This window comes from Marmota marmota, unplaced genomic scaffold (assembly GCF_001458135.2).
Source record: "Marmota marmota marmota unplaced genomic scaffold, marMar, whole genome shotgun sequence".
Taxonomy (NCBI): Eukaryota; Metazoa; Chordata; class Mammalia; order Rodentia; family Sciuridae; genus Marmota; species Marmota marmota.
In genome coordinates, this window is record NW_026000005.1 from 28,327,930 (window position 1) to 28,348,342 (window position 20,413).

Genomic DNA, 20,413 nt, shown 5'->3' on the forward strand with positions numbered 1-20,413 from the left:
CTGTAACTGGCTTATCTCAGCAATTCAAGGACTTGACTCTTTATCTCTCTGCTCCCATCTCTCAAAATGGAAGCCACCATTAAAGAGATCATCAATGTCTTTGAAATTGCCAGTTCAGCTGGTGGTTGAAAGTAACAGCTCCTATTAATATTCTTCCAACAAAGTCCTATGCCCTAACCCACTGGGCCATGGTAGTCTGCCCTAGGATTCAAAAGCATGGACAACTGTACCACACCAACATGCTCTCCAGGGAGACTGAATGCTGAGACCTTTCTTGGTGTTTTCTTTTGAAGAAGGGAGTCCTTGGAGTGCAAGTGAGCCCAGCATTGAGCCAGAGGGAATGAGCACTGCTGGCACAGAGGAGAACTACCACAGGAACATGTCCTGGCTTCACGTAAGTAGGAAGATTATGTAAACTCAGAAAGAGCCCTGGGATTGATTTCTTTTGGCACTGGGGAGACCCATGGAGAGAAGACAAAATATTTTACCAAAACCATCAATCCAACTTAGCCTCCCAGAGAAGGTAAAGGTTTATATTTTATCTGACTCTCTCAATACGCACTAGCATTGATATTCTGCTGGATTGTATTCATTTGAAGTTTAACTAAGACCATAACTTTTGTTATGGCTGACTGTGGGTCATCATAAATTAGGAAAAACTGTGAGGGACATGTCCAGGTTGGTGATCAAGGCAACCTGAGCGACACAGGCAAGGCATCATGGTCAGAGATTACCAGGAATGAGAGAGCCAGATTGTGGTGTCAGTCTTGGTCTGTATTAGATCAAATTGTAGCAAAGAAAAGGAGATTCTAACAAGATAAGGTGACACCTCAAAGGAATATCCAGAGGGCACAGGCAGGACAGGATTCCAACAAAACCATGAGCAAAAGCTGGAGTTCAAGATTTGAGCCGGGCATGAAGCAAGAAGTAAAGAGAAAGGTAAAGAAGTAGATCCTCAGAATTAAGATTGGCAGGGTACCTGCAGCATCATTGTTTTTCATAGATGGGCACTGCCACTCTCAACTATGATTTTCATCTAACTTTCTGGAAGGATCAGATAAGTGCTAGCTAGTACATATACTCCTCCGATTATACAGTGCTGTGCATTCACTATCGATGTAGTCCCCAGAAATTGCTGAATTTGAAAATCTCTAAGGCAGATTTTTTTTTAATTTAGTAAAATCTAACCTGCATTTTGGAAAGCATATAAAACTTATGTATATAGCTCAATACGTTTTCACAAAGTAAATACACCTATATACCACTACCAAGTAGAGAAGAACATTATCAACACCTTAGAAACGGTACATAGGTCCACTGCTACCTCCTCACAGAAACCATCATTCAGCCTTCTAACACCAGTGAGTAGTTTTGGGTATTCTTAAAATGCACGTAAATATAGTCATATACTCTCTTGTCTGTTGTGTCTGGTTCATTTTGCTTATACAAACATTTATACAATTACTTACATAGTCCTCCAACTTTGTCTTCTTCAGAATGGTTTGGGCTATTCTTAGCTAGGTGTTTCCATTTAAAATTACCTTATCAATTTCCATTTTAAAAACTTCTAAAGCAGCCTTGCATTTAGTAGATAAATCAATTAAGATTGAGGAATTGAAATCTTATGTTATTGAACTTTCCAATATCTAAAATAGTCTCTCACTCCATTAATGTATGTCCCTGCATTTGCTTAAGACCTCTTAAATATCCCTTAATATTTGCTTAAGACCTCTTATATATATCCTTTAATAAGGTTCTTTAGTTTTCTGTGTGGTTTTCTATACATAAGCACTCTGGAAGTGTTGGTGTAAAGCCAGTGCTATTTATTGTTTTAAATATTTGGAAGAAATCATTGGGGAAGCCTTCTAGATCTAAAAAATTACTTTGTAGAAGAGTTTTAAAATTATAGATTCAATTTATATAATACAGCTTAGATTTTTTATTTCTTCCACAAGCAGTCCAGGTAAACTGATATTTTTACCTAAATATTTTCTTCACTTAACTGAATATTGACATTTGTTAGCAGGAAAGATAGTTTTTTATAATATATTTTTAGGTCATTTGAAATTTTATAGCATATATGGTACTGTACCTTTACATTTCTGATACTGGTAGGTTGTCTTCTCTCTTTTTCTGATCAGTCTTGATAGATTTTGTTAGTCTTTGAATTTTATTAGTCTTTTCAAAGAACCAGATTTTGGTTTTCTCACTTTGGAAATATTGGATTTCTTATTTTATTAATTCCTGATATTACTTTTATTGCTTTCTTCCACTTTCTTTGAGTTTATTCTTCTTTCCTTAACTTCTTGACCTGTGTTTGTAATTTGCAACCACTTTGCTAATTCATTAATTTAAGGATACAAATGTTCTTTAGGCACTTTAGCTGTTTCATACAAGGTTTGATATATCATGTTTTCATTATCATGTAGTTAATTTTTTAAAAAAATTTCCAATGTGGTTTATTCATAATTGTCCACACATATTTAAGTTTATGGATGATAATTCCAACATATGAATCTACTGTTACTCTTCTTGCTCTGTTCCTTAATATGCCTAGTCATTTTATTAGCTAGACATGGAAATGAAAAATTGTAGAGACACAGAGGTGGATGCATCTTATAATACATTTGGCAAAACCCATAGAGTGTACGGCACTCAGAGCAAACCCTAATGTAAATGATGGACTTTGCATGTCTGTAGGTTCAATTATTTGTAGAAAGTGTTCTACTCCGGTGCAAGTCGTTGATAGTGGGGGAGGTTGTACAGGTGTAGGCACAGTAGATATATGGGAGCTCTCTGCACTTTCTGTTCAATTTTGCTGTGAACTCCAAATTTCTCTAAAATATAAAGTTAATTAATTTAAAATAATTATGGATACTCCACATGATGTTATCTCCCTCCAGAGAGGATTCTCCTTATCCTCTAGCGGACAATAAACAAGCAGATTGTCTCAGTCTAATCAGGGACTAAGCTGACTTGACTTGGTTTTCTGGTCTGCCACTGGTCACCATCATCACCTCACTCACATACTTTTTAGTTTAAAGCCTTCCAAGGTTCCCAGTGGGGGTTCTTCATTCTTTTGGGGTTAGGAACCCCAGTCATCATTTCCCCATTACAATGAAATTGCCAAAATTGCCACTCTAGTTCTCAGGTGATTTCTGCTGTGATTCTTATCTATTCAATCAGCAAATGCCTAGAAGGGAAAATAGTCACTCAGTAGCAATCTGACTTCTTTGTACTTTCTTTCTCTACAGGATCTTGGCCTCTCAATTTATCCCTCCTTTCACAATTCTAGACTTTTTTTTTTTTTTTACTCCCAGCCATGTGATATGTGATTGCTTAAAGTTTTGCCAGCCTCCTTGGCCACTTATGCATAACTAAGAAGTAGGAAATGTCCCAAGGAGGAATGTGGCATGTGTTCACATTGTTCTCATTCAGTGAATGTCCTTTCTCCCCACATAATACCCTTTATGTCCCAACTATTTCACTATCTTATGCATTCAGCCGTGTGTGTGTGTGTGTGTGTGTGTGTGTATATATTTAATGTGCATGTGTGTACGTATAAAATTATACGTGGCCTTATTGTTCAATAGGAACTATAAGCTACTTACTTTTGGTGGAAGGGGAACATACTCATTTTCTATTGCTGCATAACAGATTACCACAAACTTTGTGGCTTAAAACAGTCCATATTATCTTACCATTTCTGTGGGTCAGGAATCCTGGCCCAACTTAGCTGTGTCTCCATTTCAAGATCTCTCACATGCCTACATTTAAAGTATTGGCCAGGACTGGGGTGTTATTTGATGACTGGATTGAGAAAGAATTTGCTTCTAGACTCACATGATGTAGCAAAATTACAGTTCCTTGAGACCTTTTGGGCAGGATCCTTCAGTATCCAGTCAACTGTTGGTGAGAGGCCACCCTCTTTTCCTTACTATGTGGGCCCATATAACATGGCAACTTGCTTCATCAAAGATATCTGCTGACAAGAGAGAAGTCACAGTCTTATGCAACCTGGTCAGAAAAGGGGCCCTATCACCTTTGCTGTGTTCTACTGGTTGAAAGCAAGACACTAGGCCAACACTTCCTCAGTGAGAGAAGGCTTTACAAAGGCCTACATACCAGAAGGTGTGGATCACTGGAGATCTTTATAGAAATATATCTGTCAAAGTGATATCACTGGGCAGAATTTTAAATTTTAGATTTCTAGATCACCTCTAATTTCAGAACTACCAAATCAGATTTTCCTGAGGCAAAGTCTAGTAACATGTTCATTTGTGTGTTTATTTGCTTTATTTGCTTTTTCACTAAGCATTCTTGGTGTTTCTCTTGATCAACCAGATTTAGGAGTTACAGGGGAGCCCTTATAGCTCTTAAGTGTGCCTTGCCTCATACCAGAATAAAGAATCTTGATAGAGCAAGATGTTCTTCAAAGACAACCCTACTTTTGTTGAAAATTTTGGAGGGTATGGGCTATTGTTAGCTGAGTTTGACAGGGATATGGAGTTGATTGTTTTTGCTTCTCTTTGTTTCAGAATAAGCAAGGACCCTTGTTCCTAAGGAAATGTGTGGTACTCCTGCTTTGGCAGGTTTGATTGGACTTATCCATATAGCTTGATTTGTTTTCTTCATTCAGTTTGGCACACAGTCCCTAACAAACTAGGCAGGGACTAGTTTCATGAAAATTAGAAATATTCAGAAGATTATTCTATGTACATTTGACTAACCTTAAGGTTCTGGGTAGGCTACCGCCTTTTTAGCAAGGATGCTTAAAAAGTTACAAACTCATAAGTTAGGGATGTAGCTCAGTGGTAGATCACTTGTCTAGCAGGTGCAAGATCTTGGGTTTGATCCCTAGCAACACACACACACACACACACACACACTCACACACACACATGAAAAGTTACAAACTCAGAGTTGAGGGTATAGCTCACTGGTAGAACATGTGCTTAACATGTCCAAGGCCTTAGGTTCTATCTCCAGAACTGAAAAAAATAATTACAACTTCTAGGTCCTTCATTTCTGATCTTAAAATAGCCATATCCTTTAAATCAACTGAGTTTGCTTCTGGAATCTCTGTGGGGAATTCTAGGAAATGTAAGGATCTAAGCAAAATTAAGTTGTAAAAGGAAGAATGGCCTAATAGCCAGAGGGGGGGGAAATCATTTAGAAGAGAGAAGAAATGAGGCTCTAGAGTGGGGTTCAAGATCTAGTTCAAGGTTTTCAGACAGAGTAGAAGATGCAGATGTGGGAGTTAAAAGCATCCCATAGCTATCAAGGGCCAGCCAGATCCTCTGGGACTAAACTTTTTACCAGTGTGTGCTCTTTCAGCTGGTTCCTACTATGACATAAGAGCTGGGGACCAGGGTGATGTGTGGAGTCTTTTTTAGTTCAGAATTTCCATTTAAAAGTGTTTAGAAACCATATGCTTCACAATAATTGAGTTTTGAACATCTGTTAATTCTTGTTTCCAAAAAAAAAAAAATCCTTTTATCAAGCATTTATGAAGAAAGTGCAAATGCCAAGATGGACAAAGACTCATAACTCTTTTGCTCTCTGGGAATTACTGAATCATTGTAATTTCAAGACCCATTATGAGAAGTTGACATTCTGACTTGCCATTTTTCACAACACATAGACGTTCAGTTTGTCCTTACCCTGGTTGCCTGGTTGAGTCTCAGGGGTGTTTGTGTTCCAGGTCATGATCTTGCTATGCAATCAACAGAGTTTCATCTGCACGCATGTGGACTACTGTCATCCACACTGCTATCTGCACCACAGCCGCTCCTGTGCCCGGCTGGTCAGGGCCATTAAGCTGCTGTATGGAGACAGCGTAGACTCCCTGCGGGAGAGCAGCAACACCAGCAATGTGGCTCTGCGGGGCAAGAAACAGAAAGAGGTGAGTGAATGATCACATTACTGATAATATAACAAGACAGGGAAAACTGTAGCCTAACAATCTTCCCTAGCAATAAAAATTTTCAGGAAACTGCCGTGGTACAAACCAGCCTACAGTTCTCTGTGCTTCTGCACAAAGGTAGACAATAAGTGCAAGACAAATGCTTTGTCTTCATGTTCACAAGAAAACATGGACTCTTCCCCAGGTTTTGCCTAATTTTTGTGAATAAATATGAATTTACAATGGTTGTGGTGATAAGTAAGTTTTTGTGGTAGGCAGAATAATGCTTCCCCCACAAAGATGTTTGCATCTACTCCCTTGAACCTGTGAATATGTCACCCTATATGAAAAGAGACTTCACAGGTATGATTAGGGATTTTACCAAGGGGAAATTATCCTGCATTATGTAGGTGGGCTCAATGTAATCGTAAGGCCTTATAAGTGAAGAAAAGCCTAAGGGATTCAGAGGCAGAGAAGGAGATGAGATGGAAGAAGCAGAGGTCAGCATGATGCAGGCCACGAGCCAAAGAAAACCAGCACCTCTAGAAGCTGGAAAAGACAAGGAAATGGAGCATCCCTGGAGCCTCCAGAAGGAATGCTATCCTTCTACTCCCATTCAGACTTCTGACAACCAGAACTGCAAGATAATAAATCTGTGTTTTAAGCCACAAAGCTTGTGGTAATTTGTTACAGCCACAATAGGAAGCTAATGCAATTATGTATTATGAAATAAGCCCTAAATGGCCCAACTGTTCACAGAAAAATAACAGAATAATCTAGGTCAGATCAGCCTAAAGGAAATTCCTTCAAGAAACTATGACATTTTCCAGGCATTCAGCTGCACTCTCCTGACAACCCTGAGCAGCTGAGCTGGCAGAAGATGAAGACAGTAACCAGGGCTGCTGTGCTCCTGCCAGCAAAGCCTTGAGTTGCCCACCTGCCCTGACCAGGCATGGTAGCCAAGATGCTTAACTTGAATGCTGTGGCTGCCCCTGCAGCTGCTTTCCCCAAATGGTTTTGCTAAGAGATTTTTCTATAACACCTATTCATTTCAACAAGCATTCATTATGCACCTGCTGTTGGCACACTATTAGGCCAAATATTTAAAAAAAAAAATGTAAGTAGGAGCAAAGGCTCTTTCTACTAAGGGATTCACAAGCCAGGTTTGGACTGGAATTGGGCAATAATATATACATCAAATAACTAGAGATCACAAATAATAAAAACAAAAATGTGGTTGAGTTCTGTACAATTTATAATGCTTTAGCATTCACAAATGGATTTTTTAAATTATAACTTTTAAAATATAAAAACAATACGTGATCACTGAAGAACTTTTGGCTAGTACAAGAGATCCTAAAGAAAAATAGTATGTATCACATAAGAATGCAGTATTAGCTTCTGGGACATGCTTATTTAAATATTTTTTCTAAATATATATATGAGGGCAAAAGAAGCATATATATATATTTTTTTTTTTACATACACACATCATTGACAAAGTGCTTTTATGCAAGAGGTATTTTTCTCTTCATTTTATAGGTGAAAAAATTGAGTCTCAGAAAGATGAGATTGTCCACAATTCATATCTAAAAAAAATATTCAGCTAAACTTTAACTTAGAAATATGGAATACTAAAGTCAGAACTTTTTTTTAATTTTTTGCTTTTATTGGTGCATTATAGTTGCATATAATAGTTGGGTTCATTTTGACAATTATACATGCACGGAATTTAATTTACTCCATTTCAGTCCCCAATGCCCCCTTTCCCTTCCCTCATTTCTCCCCATTCCTCTTTTTCTACTCTTCCTTCCATTCATTTATATATTTTTAATTGGTGCTTTATAGCTATATATTAAAGTGAATTTCCCTGTGGAATATTTATACATGCACATAGTGTAATTTTGTTGAATTTATTCTGCATTTCCTCCCCCTTTCCATCCCTTTCTCTCCCCCTCTCCTTCTGCTCTACTGATCTTCCCTCTATTTTTAAGATTTCCAACCCCCAACTCTTGCTTTTCTCCTTATTTTGCTTTAGTTTCCGCATATGAGAGAAAACATTGGACCCTTGACTTTCTGAGTCTGGCTTATTTTACTTAGCATGATAGTCTCCACTTCCATTTGTTTATCAGCAAATGCCATAATTTCATTCTTCTTAATGGCTGAGTAAAGCTCCATTCTGTATATACCACATTTTCTTAATCCATTCATCTAATGACGGGCACCTGATTGGTTCCATATCTTGACTATTGTGAGTTGCATTGCTATAAAGGTTGATGTGTTTCACCGCAGTATTCTGATTTTAATTCTTTTAAATAAGTACCAGGGAATGAGACAGCTAGGTCATATGGTGGTTCCATTCCTGGTTTTTTGAGGAATCTCCATACTGCTTTCCATCTCTCCATTTATCTACACAACTAAGCATATATCAACATGAACAAAGTAGGACCAGGTAGAAAGATCAATTGTTTTCTTTCTAATTCCCTTGCTTTTAGGTCCATGGTTAGCTGTTATTGCTAGAGTTCTAGATATGGTAATTTGGTCAATTTAGACTGAAGCATGGTATGAAGCATGGTGTACTAATTTGCAGTCAAAGTCAGGGCTTTTTAACTAGACCATATCTCATGTTATTCATACTATACAAATTATAGGGAGAATGAAATTGGAGAAAAGACCAACTGTGAGTTACAATGAACTGTATGAACTTCTAAATAATGGCATAAAAGTAAAAATTATGTATATATTTGTGTGTATGCATGTATACATGTATACATGTATTTTAATATACAGTCTATATTTCAAACACAAACGACATCACATTTAAAGAAAATCTATTTTAATTTATGTAAGTTCTCTCTTCGTATACAAACTCCCTTAGCTTTAAGAGGAAACAATATATGTTGGAAATTGCAAAAATACATGAGCCTAAATTAATGTTAATTGTTCTCTATACACCCTCTGAAATTTTTGCTGCCACTTCTTTGCTCAAACTATAATTTCATCTCTAATCTATATATTGTCAAACCCAAACGTTCTTAATGACCCAACTTAAATGTCATCACATCCCTGAAACCTTTTCTGATTCCTCTAGTGTTAAGCACAGGGCATATTACAGGTGGACAATAAATGTTATTTTCCTTCCTTCTTTTTTCATCTAAATCATAAAGGTATTTTACTTGCTATATTCTTATTCTTCATTTGTTCATTCATTCATTCCTCTATGTATTCATCCATCTCTCCATTTATCTACACAACTAAGTTTTTAAGAACCTGTAGGCCATGCTAAGCCCCATACTTTGTGCTGGTATAATAATGAGCAAAAGGGACAAATGTCTGAGAGACAGACATTAATCAAATAAGCCTCCCAGATTGATATAAAATTGCAACAGCCATCAATGCGATAGACAGGCATACTGCACTAACAGCTTATTGAGGCTAACCTCTCCAATAAAGTGACAAGTGACCTTTAACTGAAGGGTGCATGAATGTTAATTGAACACAGAATTTTCCAACTAGTGAGAAGAGGCAAACACAAAGGACTGCAGTACATGGTAAGGCAGATAGGAACTAGAGCATGTAGGCCAGGAGAAGGCTCGTATTCCACCCTATGAGTAATAACAAGCACTCTCTGTCACTTAGTTATAAACTCTTTGAGAACGGAGGAAGTTTTACAGTTTTTATATCCTATGTGTCACTAACAAAGAACTCACTAACAGCAGAGAAACAATAAATATTGAATGAGTGAGTGAAATTATAGTCTAGCAAAACTCATGAGAGCCCTTCACTTCTGCTCACCCATGACACTGGTATGAAGCAGCAGAAAAGTCTTATGGACCTTCTGTGACTTACAGCTAGGAAATCTAAGCCAAAGAAATGTATCCTCATCACATTGAAGTTAGTCATTCAGGTAGAGAGCTGAAAGAACATTCTGAGTCTTCTGTGGCAAACATTTTATTTCCAAAATGTTCGCTTCCTGCTCAAGCATCTTTTTCCTCTCATGATGTTTTCCATTTGCCTCTTCTGAATCTGTCACACAAATGAACAATGCCACATTTCCAGCTCCAAAATGAAAACAGAAAAAGGCAATAAATCAAGAGTAAAAGCAACGGTCTGATTAGAATTGACTGTGAGCAATTGGTACTTCATTCCTGTTTGCTCTTTAATTGGTTTTTATGGCAGAATGTATTTGTGACAGCCGGTACATTTTGCAACCCATCTCACTCTGATCAATCTGCTAATCTACATTCCAGCACTTGGGGACTCGCAGTATGTTCTGTGAGTTTATTTTAGTGCACTTCCAAACTTGAAGGTTATTTTTTATGTATATAAACTATCATGCTATATGTATATATTTTCTTCACCAAGGAATTCTATGGTTTCCCATCTGTACCTTGTCCAATCCTATGTTCTAAATAAAGGTTCAGTTAGTGCTTGCTGATGATAAAAAAGGAGTAGATAAAACAATTTTTCCTTTCAACCAAAAAGAAGGGTAGGAGGATGGTAATACATGTCCAAAAATAGAAATGACTGAATGTGGGTAAATTTTATAAAACCAATGCAAATGGAAAGAGGTCCACTGTGTCTTGCAGAAACAATGTTTTTCAAAAGCTGTAGACAACACTGTTGTGAGTCTGAGACCAGGCTGTGTGTCTTGATTTCTTGGCCTTATGACTGCCCAACATAACATCCGTAACTCATATGTCCAACATATGTGAAGCACAGAGTTTGCCCTTCATTTAGCATGGTGCTTTTCCCAGAAATCTGGGGAAATGCCTTTCTAGGAGAGCCCAGTAGGCTGATTTCAGCATTCCCGAATTTTAAATTCCTTGTTATTTCCTGGGTGAACCATGCTTCATGGCATGTATCTCCTTTTTTTACTTATCATGGCCCTTTTATTTGCTTGCTTGTTTGCTTTCGGTCTCTCCTTAGAAAGACAGTCTCCAAGAGTGCAAACCTCATGATGATTTGCTCCCCAACCTATCTCCAGAAGTTGACCCCATTCTTGACATATGATTAACATAAAAAATAATCTTGAATTATTAAGTGAATGAATATTTTATTTAAAATAACTAAGCATTATTCCTCTGTAGCCAATACTCTGTTGCAAGAAGCAGAAACCTATTTGAACTTATTCAAATAATTAAGGAGTTTTTTTGAAAGGATCTAGCTGACTCTTATGAAACCAGAAACAGAAGGAGAAATAGAGCCAATAAAGGACATTAAATATGTGATCTATGAGGTGCTGGACTTATATCTTCTGTCTTGGTAGGCAGAATTAAACACAACCCTGCATTTCCCAACATATAGGGACTAATGCTCATCCTTTTTCTTTTTTCCCCTAAGCTGAGTATTTGGTTAAAATCAAGGAGAACTCTTCATAAGTATCCCTGAAAAAGGCAAAATGTCCAACTAAAGGACAACAGGTCAAAATATTTGTAAAATACAGAAATCATATTTTAAAATAATTATAACTACCTGGAAAATATTTATAAAATCATAGTGAAGTGAATTGTTTAAAATTGTTGTGCTACATTCAAAGCATCATCATAGTTTTGCTAAGGTGCATTGAGGGGAAAACAAAGAATAAAATAATGACTATCATTGAGTTCACAATTTGGGGGATTTTTTTTGCTTCTTCATAGTTTTTCTGCCTTTTCCAGATATTCTATAATGTAGGTGTATTGTTTTAAAAGTAGAAAGAATTAAAACAGGGAAATACTGATTTTTAAATATCTTACCTCTTTTTAAAGGATATCAAAACACATTTATTTATATGGAAAACTATTGCTATGTGTGATTTTGGAACAGTTTTCAAGTTACGTGAAATAAGCATGCTATTTATGCTGAATATGGCTTTTACATTCACGGGGGGCGGGGGGGGCGGTGAGGAAGGGGACCAGCAATGCAATGCTTCTCTCCCCAAGTTATATGTGTTCCCAAGTATGCACTTCCATGGTTTTTTTGTCTTTAGAAAACACAAGAGCTCTGATCCCTTGTTTCCAAGTAGGTCCATTTAAAAAGTTGGTTCCATACTAAGCCAAATAGCAGATGCATTGTCTTGGGTCTTTATGTCAGAGTTTCAAAAGACTTTCTTGGAACATGCACGTACTTTTAGATTTGCCTTTTCTTTCAAAATATCTCCATCTATAACACTATGAAGCTCTGTTTAAAAATCCTTCTGAAGTTCTGTTTTTTTTTCCCCCTTGGCATTGAGGGAGAAAGTGTTTCATTGACATGGCACTGGAAAAACAAATGAGCTTTAGTCTGTACAAGAAAAAGGACTCCCTCTTTTCACTGCCTGGAGTGCAAAACTAGGAGGAATCAGAACTCAGGATAAATAAACAAGGGCCTGTCCCCAGCTGCTCAGTTCACTCCATTGGTTGGCAGTTATGGAGTCAGAGGAAGCAATTGTCTCATCTGTCCTTATGCAGATGAGTCGAGCTTTTCTGAACCCAGGTTGAGGGGACATTTTGAAAGAAGAGCTGCTGCCTCCTGCAGATGAGTACTTAAAAAAGAAACCATTTTACCTATACAACTGAGACCTAGATGATGGCTGCTACAAGCTCGTACTTCCTTGATGTCTTAGCTTTTCATTGATGTGAGCAAAATACTTAGAGAGGGAAAAGTTTATTTTTGTTTGTTTAGTCCATGGTTGGCTCACTCCTTTGCTCTGGGACTAAGGTGAGGCAGAACATCATGGCACTGTGGTGAGGTGCTACTCCACTCATGAAGGCCGGGAGGTAGAAAGAAAAAAGGGGAAGGGGCCTCAAGAACTCTTCTAGGGCACACCCTCAGTGATCTACCTCCTACGACCAAGCCCCACCTTCCTACAGTTCCCACCCAGTTACTCCATTTAAACTAGGATAGACTGATTAGGTTACCGCTTCTGTAATTCAATCATTTCACCTCTAAATATTCTTACAACACAGAAGCTTTGGGGGAACACCTCATATCCAACCCATAACACTTGATAACCCCTCTCTTTGACCTTTAATGTCCTAACACTTCTCTATGAAATATTTTCCTTCTTTTTTTATGAGTTGAAATGTTTCAAATTGTACCTTGCAACCTATAAAGGAACTGTTGAACAGAGTGGATTTTATCTGACTCAATAGTTTAAAAGATTTGTATTTTTAACCAGCTGATGGAATATAATTAACCCTGAAATGGAAATCAGAAGATATTTTTCCTTTCCTTATTCTGCTAATAATTAGCTTTATAACTTGGTCAAGTTACTCCACCTGTCTGGATTCCAGTTTCCTAAAATGTACTAAGCTCCCTTTTCATTGCAAAATTAACTTCTTTCCTAAATTTAATAAGACATAGGCCCACTAAAAAGCATTAAACCAGACCTTCCATTAGAAGGTGATTGTTTGAAGGATTGGGGGGAAATTAAGCAATGTTGGTGTTTGAGAAATCACAGCACCTTCATTACATTTCACATCTTCTTTTCAGTGCTCAGATAAGTCATGCCTGAGGACACCTTCTCTGAAGAAGAGAGCTTCAGATGCCAACCTGGAAGGAAAAAAGGATTCTGGGATGCTGAAATACATCAGACTTCAGGTACTGGCACCTGGATCAAAAAAATCCATGGAGCATTAATAGGGAAGAAGTTCCAGACAGCCTATTTACAAGCATTTGAGAAACACAATATAAGTTGGCACCATGCTGACATAAAGGACTCCTTAACTGGTGAGAAAAGTGCCACCAAGTGTGCTAGGAAAAAATCCTTCTTGCTAGGCATCCAGATTCACAGACAAGGCCAGAGGGGTTTAGCTGGAGCCACATCTTTCCCCAGTCTGCCCACTCCAGTGGAGCTGATTTCTCATCAGTGTGTGGTGGCAACACCCATAGGTTTCAGAATGAGACAGTCTGGATCCCGTGTCTGCTGCTGTAGCTCTGGGACTCTGCACAGGTTATTTAATTTTCCTTGGTCTTAGTCTCTTCATCTATAAAATGGGGAGTATAACACTAGACCCATCCCAAAAGATTACTGCATGAATTAAATAAAATACTATATTTACCTACTAATCATAACACGATTATGTTGCTATTGTAAGCTAAACTCTAAGTTGTACCTTTCTGCAGGGAAAAAAAAAACAAATTTTTCATGTTTTTCTGGAATGTATTTAAGATTATGACTTTTCCAGAACCTACATTTACTGCCTATATTATCTGAAATAATGGATTAAATATGTTTTGTGGATGGACCTGGGGTTATAACCACAGTGTATACTGCTTCAAAGGAAAATGCCATTGAAGCTCACGCTGGCTTAGAAAAATAGCTTTCTAAGGACTCCTTGAGAAGTTACTGTTTGCTTCTGGTTTTCAGCAGAAATCTACCAACAGGAAGGAAATACGCAAGTCTTTAGAAGTCAAACAGGACTTTTAAGACAAATATACATTGGCTGGTATTTGTCTTTTCTTGTGGTGTTGTATGTGTTCTACAATTTATTCTTGGGTGGTTGTGAAGCTGATTTTGTGATGAAAGCATTACAAGATTAGTGAGGGAGTTTTTTTTACCCTTCTAATTTTCTTCAGCTGAAAAGTATAAAGCTCATACACCATGCCAACTAGATGTGCTCCCCTTTTAGAAAGAATTTTCAGGTCATTTAAGGAAATCAGAGAGGGGAAGTTACTCATAAGGAAGAAGACAGTAGTAAGTGTCCTAAAAGATTTTAAAACATGATTTCCATCTTTTCCCAGGTGATGAGCTTGTCGCCTGCTCCTTTATCTCTTTTAATCAAGGCAGCTCCAATTCTGACAGAGGAGATGTATGGTGATATCCAGCCAGCAGCCTGGGAGCTCCTGCTCAGCATGGATGAGCACATGGCAGGGGCAGCAGGTAAAGAAAGACCACCTGGGACCCCACTCCTGCAGCCACTGCCATACTGTTAAAATAAGAGAGAGGGGGATTCATTTAATTTTTGCCTCTAGATTAGGTTGGTGGCAATTGCTAGAACTATATACATAGTTGTATGCTATAGGAAATAAGACCCAGGTTTTGAGTGCTCTTTTCCAAAATCACCACGTGATTTGCACAAGAACAGTAGATCTCTCTCAGAATATGTGTTCGTCAGCTTTCCAAAACTATTAACAAAATACCTGAGATAACCAATCTATGAAGAGAAAAGCTTTATTAGGTTAATGATTTTAGAGGTTCCAGTCCATGGTGGTACGAGACGTAAATGGTGGGGAACACATAGCAGAGCAGAACTGCTCACCTCATAACTATGAAGCAAAAGGGAGAAAAAGACAGAATCTCACAGTCCTTTTCAAAAGTATGCCCCCAAAGACCAAAGGACCTCTCACTCGGCCCCAATTCACCCTCTGCCTCCCAGTAGCACCACCCTGGGGAGCAACACATAGGTCTTTAGGAGACATGCACCATCCAAACTCCAGCAGTATTAAGAAATTGGAGAGACAATTTCCCTCCCAAACCTACATTTTCACTATATTTTCTAAAAGATAAAATTCTTTTTATGTTATTTCCTAGATTTACTGTGCATCACTATCATTAACTTTATCAGATCTCATGAGAGTAATTTTCTATGTCCAAATTACAATGTCAAAATAAATTCATGAAATTTAAGTGACTTGTCCAAAACATCTGGTAGATACAAAATGTAGGCTCTTCGTTTCCCCCCTTTTATACATATTCCTTTATTTATCCATAGTTATGTTGATTGCAAAATGCACATGGTAAAAATTCAAGTAGTACAAAAATTTATGAAGTTAAAAGTATCATCCTCTTTCCCATGACCACTTGTTCCTTTCTTCAGAGGCAACAATTAAGTTTTTCAGGAATTCCTCTAGGGTACATTTTGCGTGTGTGTGTGTGTGTGTTTGTGTGTGTGTGTGTTTGTGTGTGTGTGTGTTGTGTATATATTGCAGGTTTTTGTTTCCCACAAGGATATTATAAAAGCTTTTGCACTTTGCAGTTTTTCATTGATATTTGGAGAGCATTTTAAAATTATTTTATAGTTTTACCCCAACTTAATTTGTTTAATCAAGACCTGTGTGTAGAATTTTAGGTTGATTCTAGCCTTTTGTTCTTTTATACTACACTATAACAAACATCTTCAGAAAATATATTTGTTTACATTAAATCTCAGGTTTTTGCTTCTCTTGGAGAGCTACAGAAGGCATTCTTTCCCAAATCAGGACAGTCATGGAGACTCCAAGGGAAAATATAAGCAGGTGGACCAGGCTTTCAGAATGACTAAAAGTTAGCCAAGCAGGGAAAATGGTGTTGGTGTGGAAATAAACTGGGCTTATTTGGAAAGACTGGAGACTGATTTGACCCCTAGAGTAGCTTTCCAGAGAGACCACCTATCCATAATACTAGAGAGGTGAGTGGAACTTAGATTGACAGATCCTGGATGGCAGAGTTAGGGTTGTGGACTTTCTAAAATTGCTATATGAGAAATTACTCATGGGCTCTGAGCCAAAAATAAAATGTGCATAAAAGACTGAATTATTACCAAGTTTAATGTGGTGGCAATGAGCAGAATAGTTTGGTTTTAGAAATAGAGATTTTTCTTTCTTTCTTTTTTCTTTTTTTAGGTGAGGGGAGTGTGTGACATAGAGTTGGGAGACATGACCTGGAAGAAGTACAGAGAAAAGCCAGTTGGGCATTGTGGCACACACCTGTAATCCCAGCAGCTCAGGAGGCTGAGGCAGGAGGATAGCATGTTGAAAGCCAGCCTCAGCAAAAGTGAGACCCTGTCTCTAAATAAAATACAAAATAGGGCTGGCGATGTGGCTCAGTGGCTGAGTGCCCCTGAGCTCAATCCCTAGTAACCCCTACTCCCCAAAAAAGAGAAAAGCTGGAACCAGAGATAAACTTGGGAACAAGTTGATGTAGGTGACAGCTGAAATAATGGCAGCAGATGGGGACCCAGGAAAAGGGATCAGAAAAGTAGAAAATTAATGATTTCAAGCCATGGAAATAAAAGAGAGTAAGTCTCAAGTAGATTGTTTCAAAGGTGTTAAGGGTAAAAAACATTCGGTAAAAAAATACCAATGGATCTGATAATCAGTAAGCATTATAAGGAAACTACTGTTGTAAAGAGATTAGAGCCTTATAGTGATTTAAAGAGAGCATGATGTTTAAAAATTAAAGCAGTGTAGAGTATATTTTTAAAGGGAAGTAAAAAAAAAGGAGAAAGAGTGGAGACTTACACAGCTGGTAGGCTAGGAATAAAAAGGATATTAATAAACCAAAGATCCCAATAACTAACATTTGTTATAGAACTATATTACACATATAGTGTAATATAGTTCTATATTGTTACTTGTTACTGATAGGCTATTCTGTAGATGAGAAAACTCAAGTCAGAGAGTTGAAGGAACTTATCCAATCTGCACAACAGAATTAGCCAGAAAATCCAACTCAGATCTGATGGCACAGTGTAGATGCCCTTCCCGTTTTACCACATTGTCATGGAAAGATGAAATGTACTTTAGAGCTGTGCGACACAATTCACTTTACAAAGCACTTTCTCATACATTCTTTGATTTATTTTAACAACAAATTTGAAGTCAGGTGTCATCATCATTCAGTTTATCAGTGAGGAAATGGAAGCTAACAGAATCTAAAAGGCTTGCCCAAGATCACAAAGGACTAAGGCCCCGCTCTGGGTCTTCTACCAAGACTGTCTGATCGTGTTTTGAGGCTCTGGGGAGAAAGCAAGAGAGATTCCAGAATATGTTTTTATGATTGCCTCTGACCCTTTATCTGTGCTTTAGCGTATTTATCAGTCTCATTGTTCATTAGCACCTGACCTTTCTCTTATTGATATTTAACTTTTCCCAAAATTAAAAAATAAAATGGAAGTATTATGATCCATGAAATCTTTTTGCTTCTCCATCTCTTCTATCTCTAAGAAAGGTAGAAGTTTCTAATAGAATCTGCAATGTGTATTTTTAAAATACAACTGATGATACAGAAGTGGTTTGCATTGGATTTTATGTAATGTTCTTGGGTTACCGTGGGATGACTCTAGCCACTTCATAAATAATGTATTTTGATGTGTGATTTGTTTTTTCATGGGCTTCCTCTGGCATTCTCTTTTCTCTGTGAGCCAAAGGAAGCCTTGCTTAGCATAAGTTATTCTACTGAAATGTCACGCTGTTGCTGCTTTTGCAACAGATTTTAGATGATTATAGGTGAATCAGAGTGATGTTTGGTTTCTAGTGGTTTTGGCCAGTGCTGGTGGCTTGGCTCTGAGTTCAGGAGTCATTTTCAGAAGATCTAAGCAGCTACCACTTCTTCCCAACCCCAGAAATCAAGCAAAATTTAAAAATGTATAGCTGACGAATCATTAACTCTCTCTAGCTGCCATGTTTCTGCTGTGTGCTGTGAAGGTTCCTGAAGCTGTGTCTGACATGTTGATGTCAGAGTTCCACCACCCAGAGACTGTGCAGAGACTGAATGCTGTCCTCAAATTCCACACGCTCTGGAGGTTTCGCTATCAGGTCTGGCCCCGGATGGAGGAGGGAGCACAGCAGATTTTTAAGGTGAGAGATACTTCCCACATGAGAATTTGATCAGCAAAACTAACCCAAGATTTTTTTAAATCCAAAAAGTTCAGAGCTACAATGCATAGTGAAGGAAAACCTTGTCTTTTGTTTTTCTAATTATATAAGTAATCATAACTCACACATGAATGAGTTCTTGTTGCTAAAAGAAAAATTGAAATATAGAAGAATGTAAAATAGAGAATCAAGTTTCTATAAAACCTCAATAGCATACTAACATCCCCAGAGGTAAGCACATATAAGTGGATTGTAATCTTCTATGCATTTTGCTGTTAAAAGAATAAGTGTGTGTATCTTATCTATCTATGCATCTGTCTACCTTTGAAGGAAGATAGTTAACACAACTAAATGTCATTTAGTTGAAACTCTTTCATTTTATTGATGAGTAAACTGAGGCCCAGAGAAGTTCATGGTGTGTCCTCCAGCAAAAAAGCTTTGCAGACAGCTCTTCTCTCTGTTTCTTGCCTGTTCTGTGAGGAGTCACGTAGGTCCTTGACACCTATTAAAATGGATTGTGTCTTAATTATACTTCAGACTCCTTCCAGGCTCATATTTCATCTTTCTCACCTCATTCTTCTGTTATCAACTAACAGATCCCGCCTCCCAGTATCAACTTCACCCTGCCCTCCCCAGTGCTTGGAATGCCATCTGTCCCAATGTTTGACCCTCCATGGGTCCCTCAGTGCAGTGGGAGTGTCCAGGACCCCATTAATGAAGATCAGTCTGTGAGTATCAAGCATTTTGTCCCCATATCTCCAAGTTGCCTGGAGTACATGTAAAAGAGAAAAGCTATAAGTATGAGATAACTCCTTTGTTCTTATTAAGAGAATGTAATAATATTCATAGAGTTGTTCATTTCTGGGACAGAAGAAACTAACACCTAGTAGTGGTCATTTGCATATGTTCCAATCAACATGATTTTGTTTTATAAAAGCTTCAGCCACCCTATAAAATTATTAAAAGCATTAGGCATGGATTTCTTGACCAATGGAAGCACTTTGCTCCTATTATACAGCAAACATACTAATTTAATCTATAAGATGTGAAATACCTGAAGTTAAAAATACTGACCCTGCAAGAGTAAGAAAAAGAAGAGAGTTGGGGACTCCCACTTCCTCTTTTGCTTCTTATTTTGCTGGTCATCAATATATTCACCACACATATCACTCAGACCTCAGGTCTTATGCTGCTCTTCCATATCCCAGCTGTGTATAATGTGACCCATTAACAGATAAGTCAAGAACACAGCTATTCACACACAAAACCCAAGAATATGAGGCTATTGATAAAGTCAATTCTCAAAATGCCTGCTTTACTTACTTTTCCAAATTATGAATTATGTAAAAGATTTGGAAAATATAGCAAAAATAGAAGAACTCATCTCTTTGCACAAATCTATCATCTTTCCTTGAATAAATTCCCATCAAATTTATGGCAATTATATATACATGTTAAAGACTTTCAATACATCTAACAAAATATCCCAAAAAATGTTATGCCATTTTACCTTACACATTTTTCCTTAAGAAAAACGTCTTTTCTATTCCAAGTAATGTGTGTGTTTTTAAATTGACACCTCAAGTGGCAAAAAATAGTTATTGGTTTTTTAATTCACACCCTTTTGAAAAAGTTAGTTGAATATTGAAGTTAAGTTGAACATTTTGCATATCACATGCAGACTTTGTAAGGCATTTGCAGTTTTCTTGGAGAATTGTTTGAACTCTTCACCCATTGCACTTTGCCTGTTTTATTTTAGTTTTTTCACATACAGTATCTTCATAAGCCGTGATCCAGTGCTAAAGAGAAAGGCACATCTGTTTCTTTTCTCATATGTGTGGTAATTACAACACCTGAACCACCAGCCTAAGATTCTTGACTTTTCTCCCATACAGGCAATGGATTCCCTTGAGCCAATCAACTCTCTCCCGACTTTACAATATGTTTGAAACAAAGTCCCCTGCCTCT

General features: G+C 37.6%; 1 protein-coding gene across 1 annotated transcript in view; it reads left to right on the plus strand.

Moving 5' to 3' along the window:
- Positions 1-20,413, plus strand: part of Unc80 (unc-80 homolog, NALCN channel complex subunit) — a 188,038-nt gene that overhangs the window by 94,689 nt on the left and 72,936 nt on the right. The window contains exons 29-34 of the mRNA XM_048808985.1: positions 294-394; positions 5,705-5,905; positions 13,361-13,468; positions 14,612-14,750; positions 18,246-18,427; positions 19,042-19,173. Coding sequence (XP_048664942.1) covers positions 294-394; positions 5,705-5,905; positions 13,361-13,468; positions 14,612-14,750; positions 18,246-18,427; positions 19,042-19,173 — 863 coding nt within the window. The remainder of the gene's footprint in view (positions 1-293; positions 395-5,704; positions 5,906-13,360; positions 13,469-14,611; positions 14,751-18,245; positions 18,428-19,041; positions 19,174-20,413) is intronic.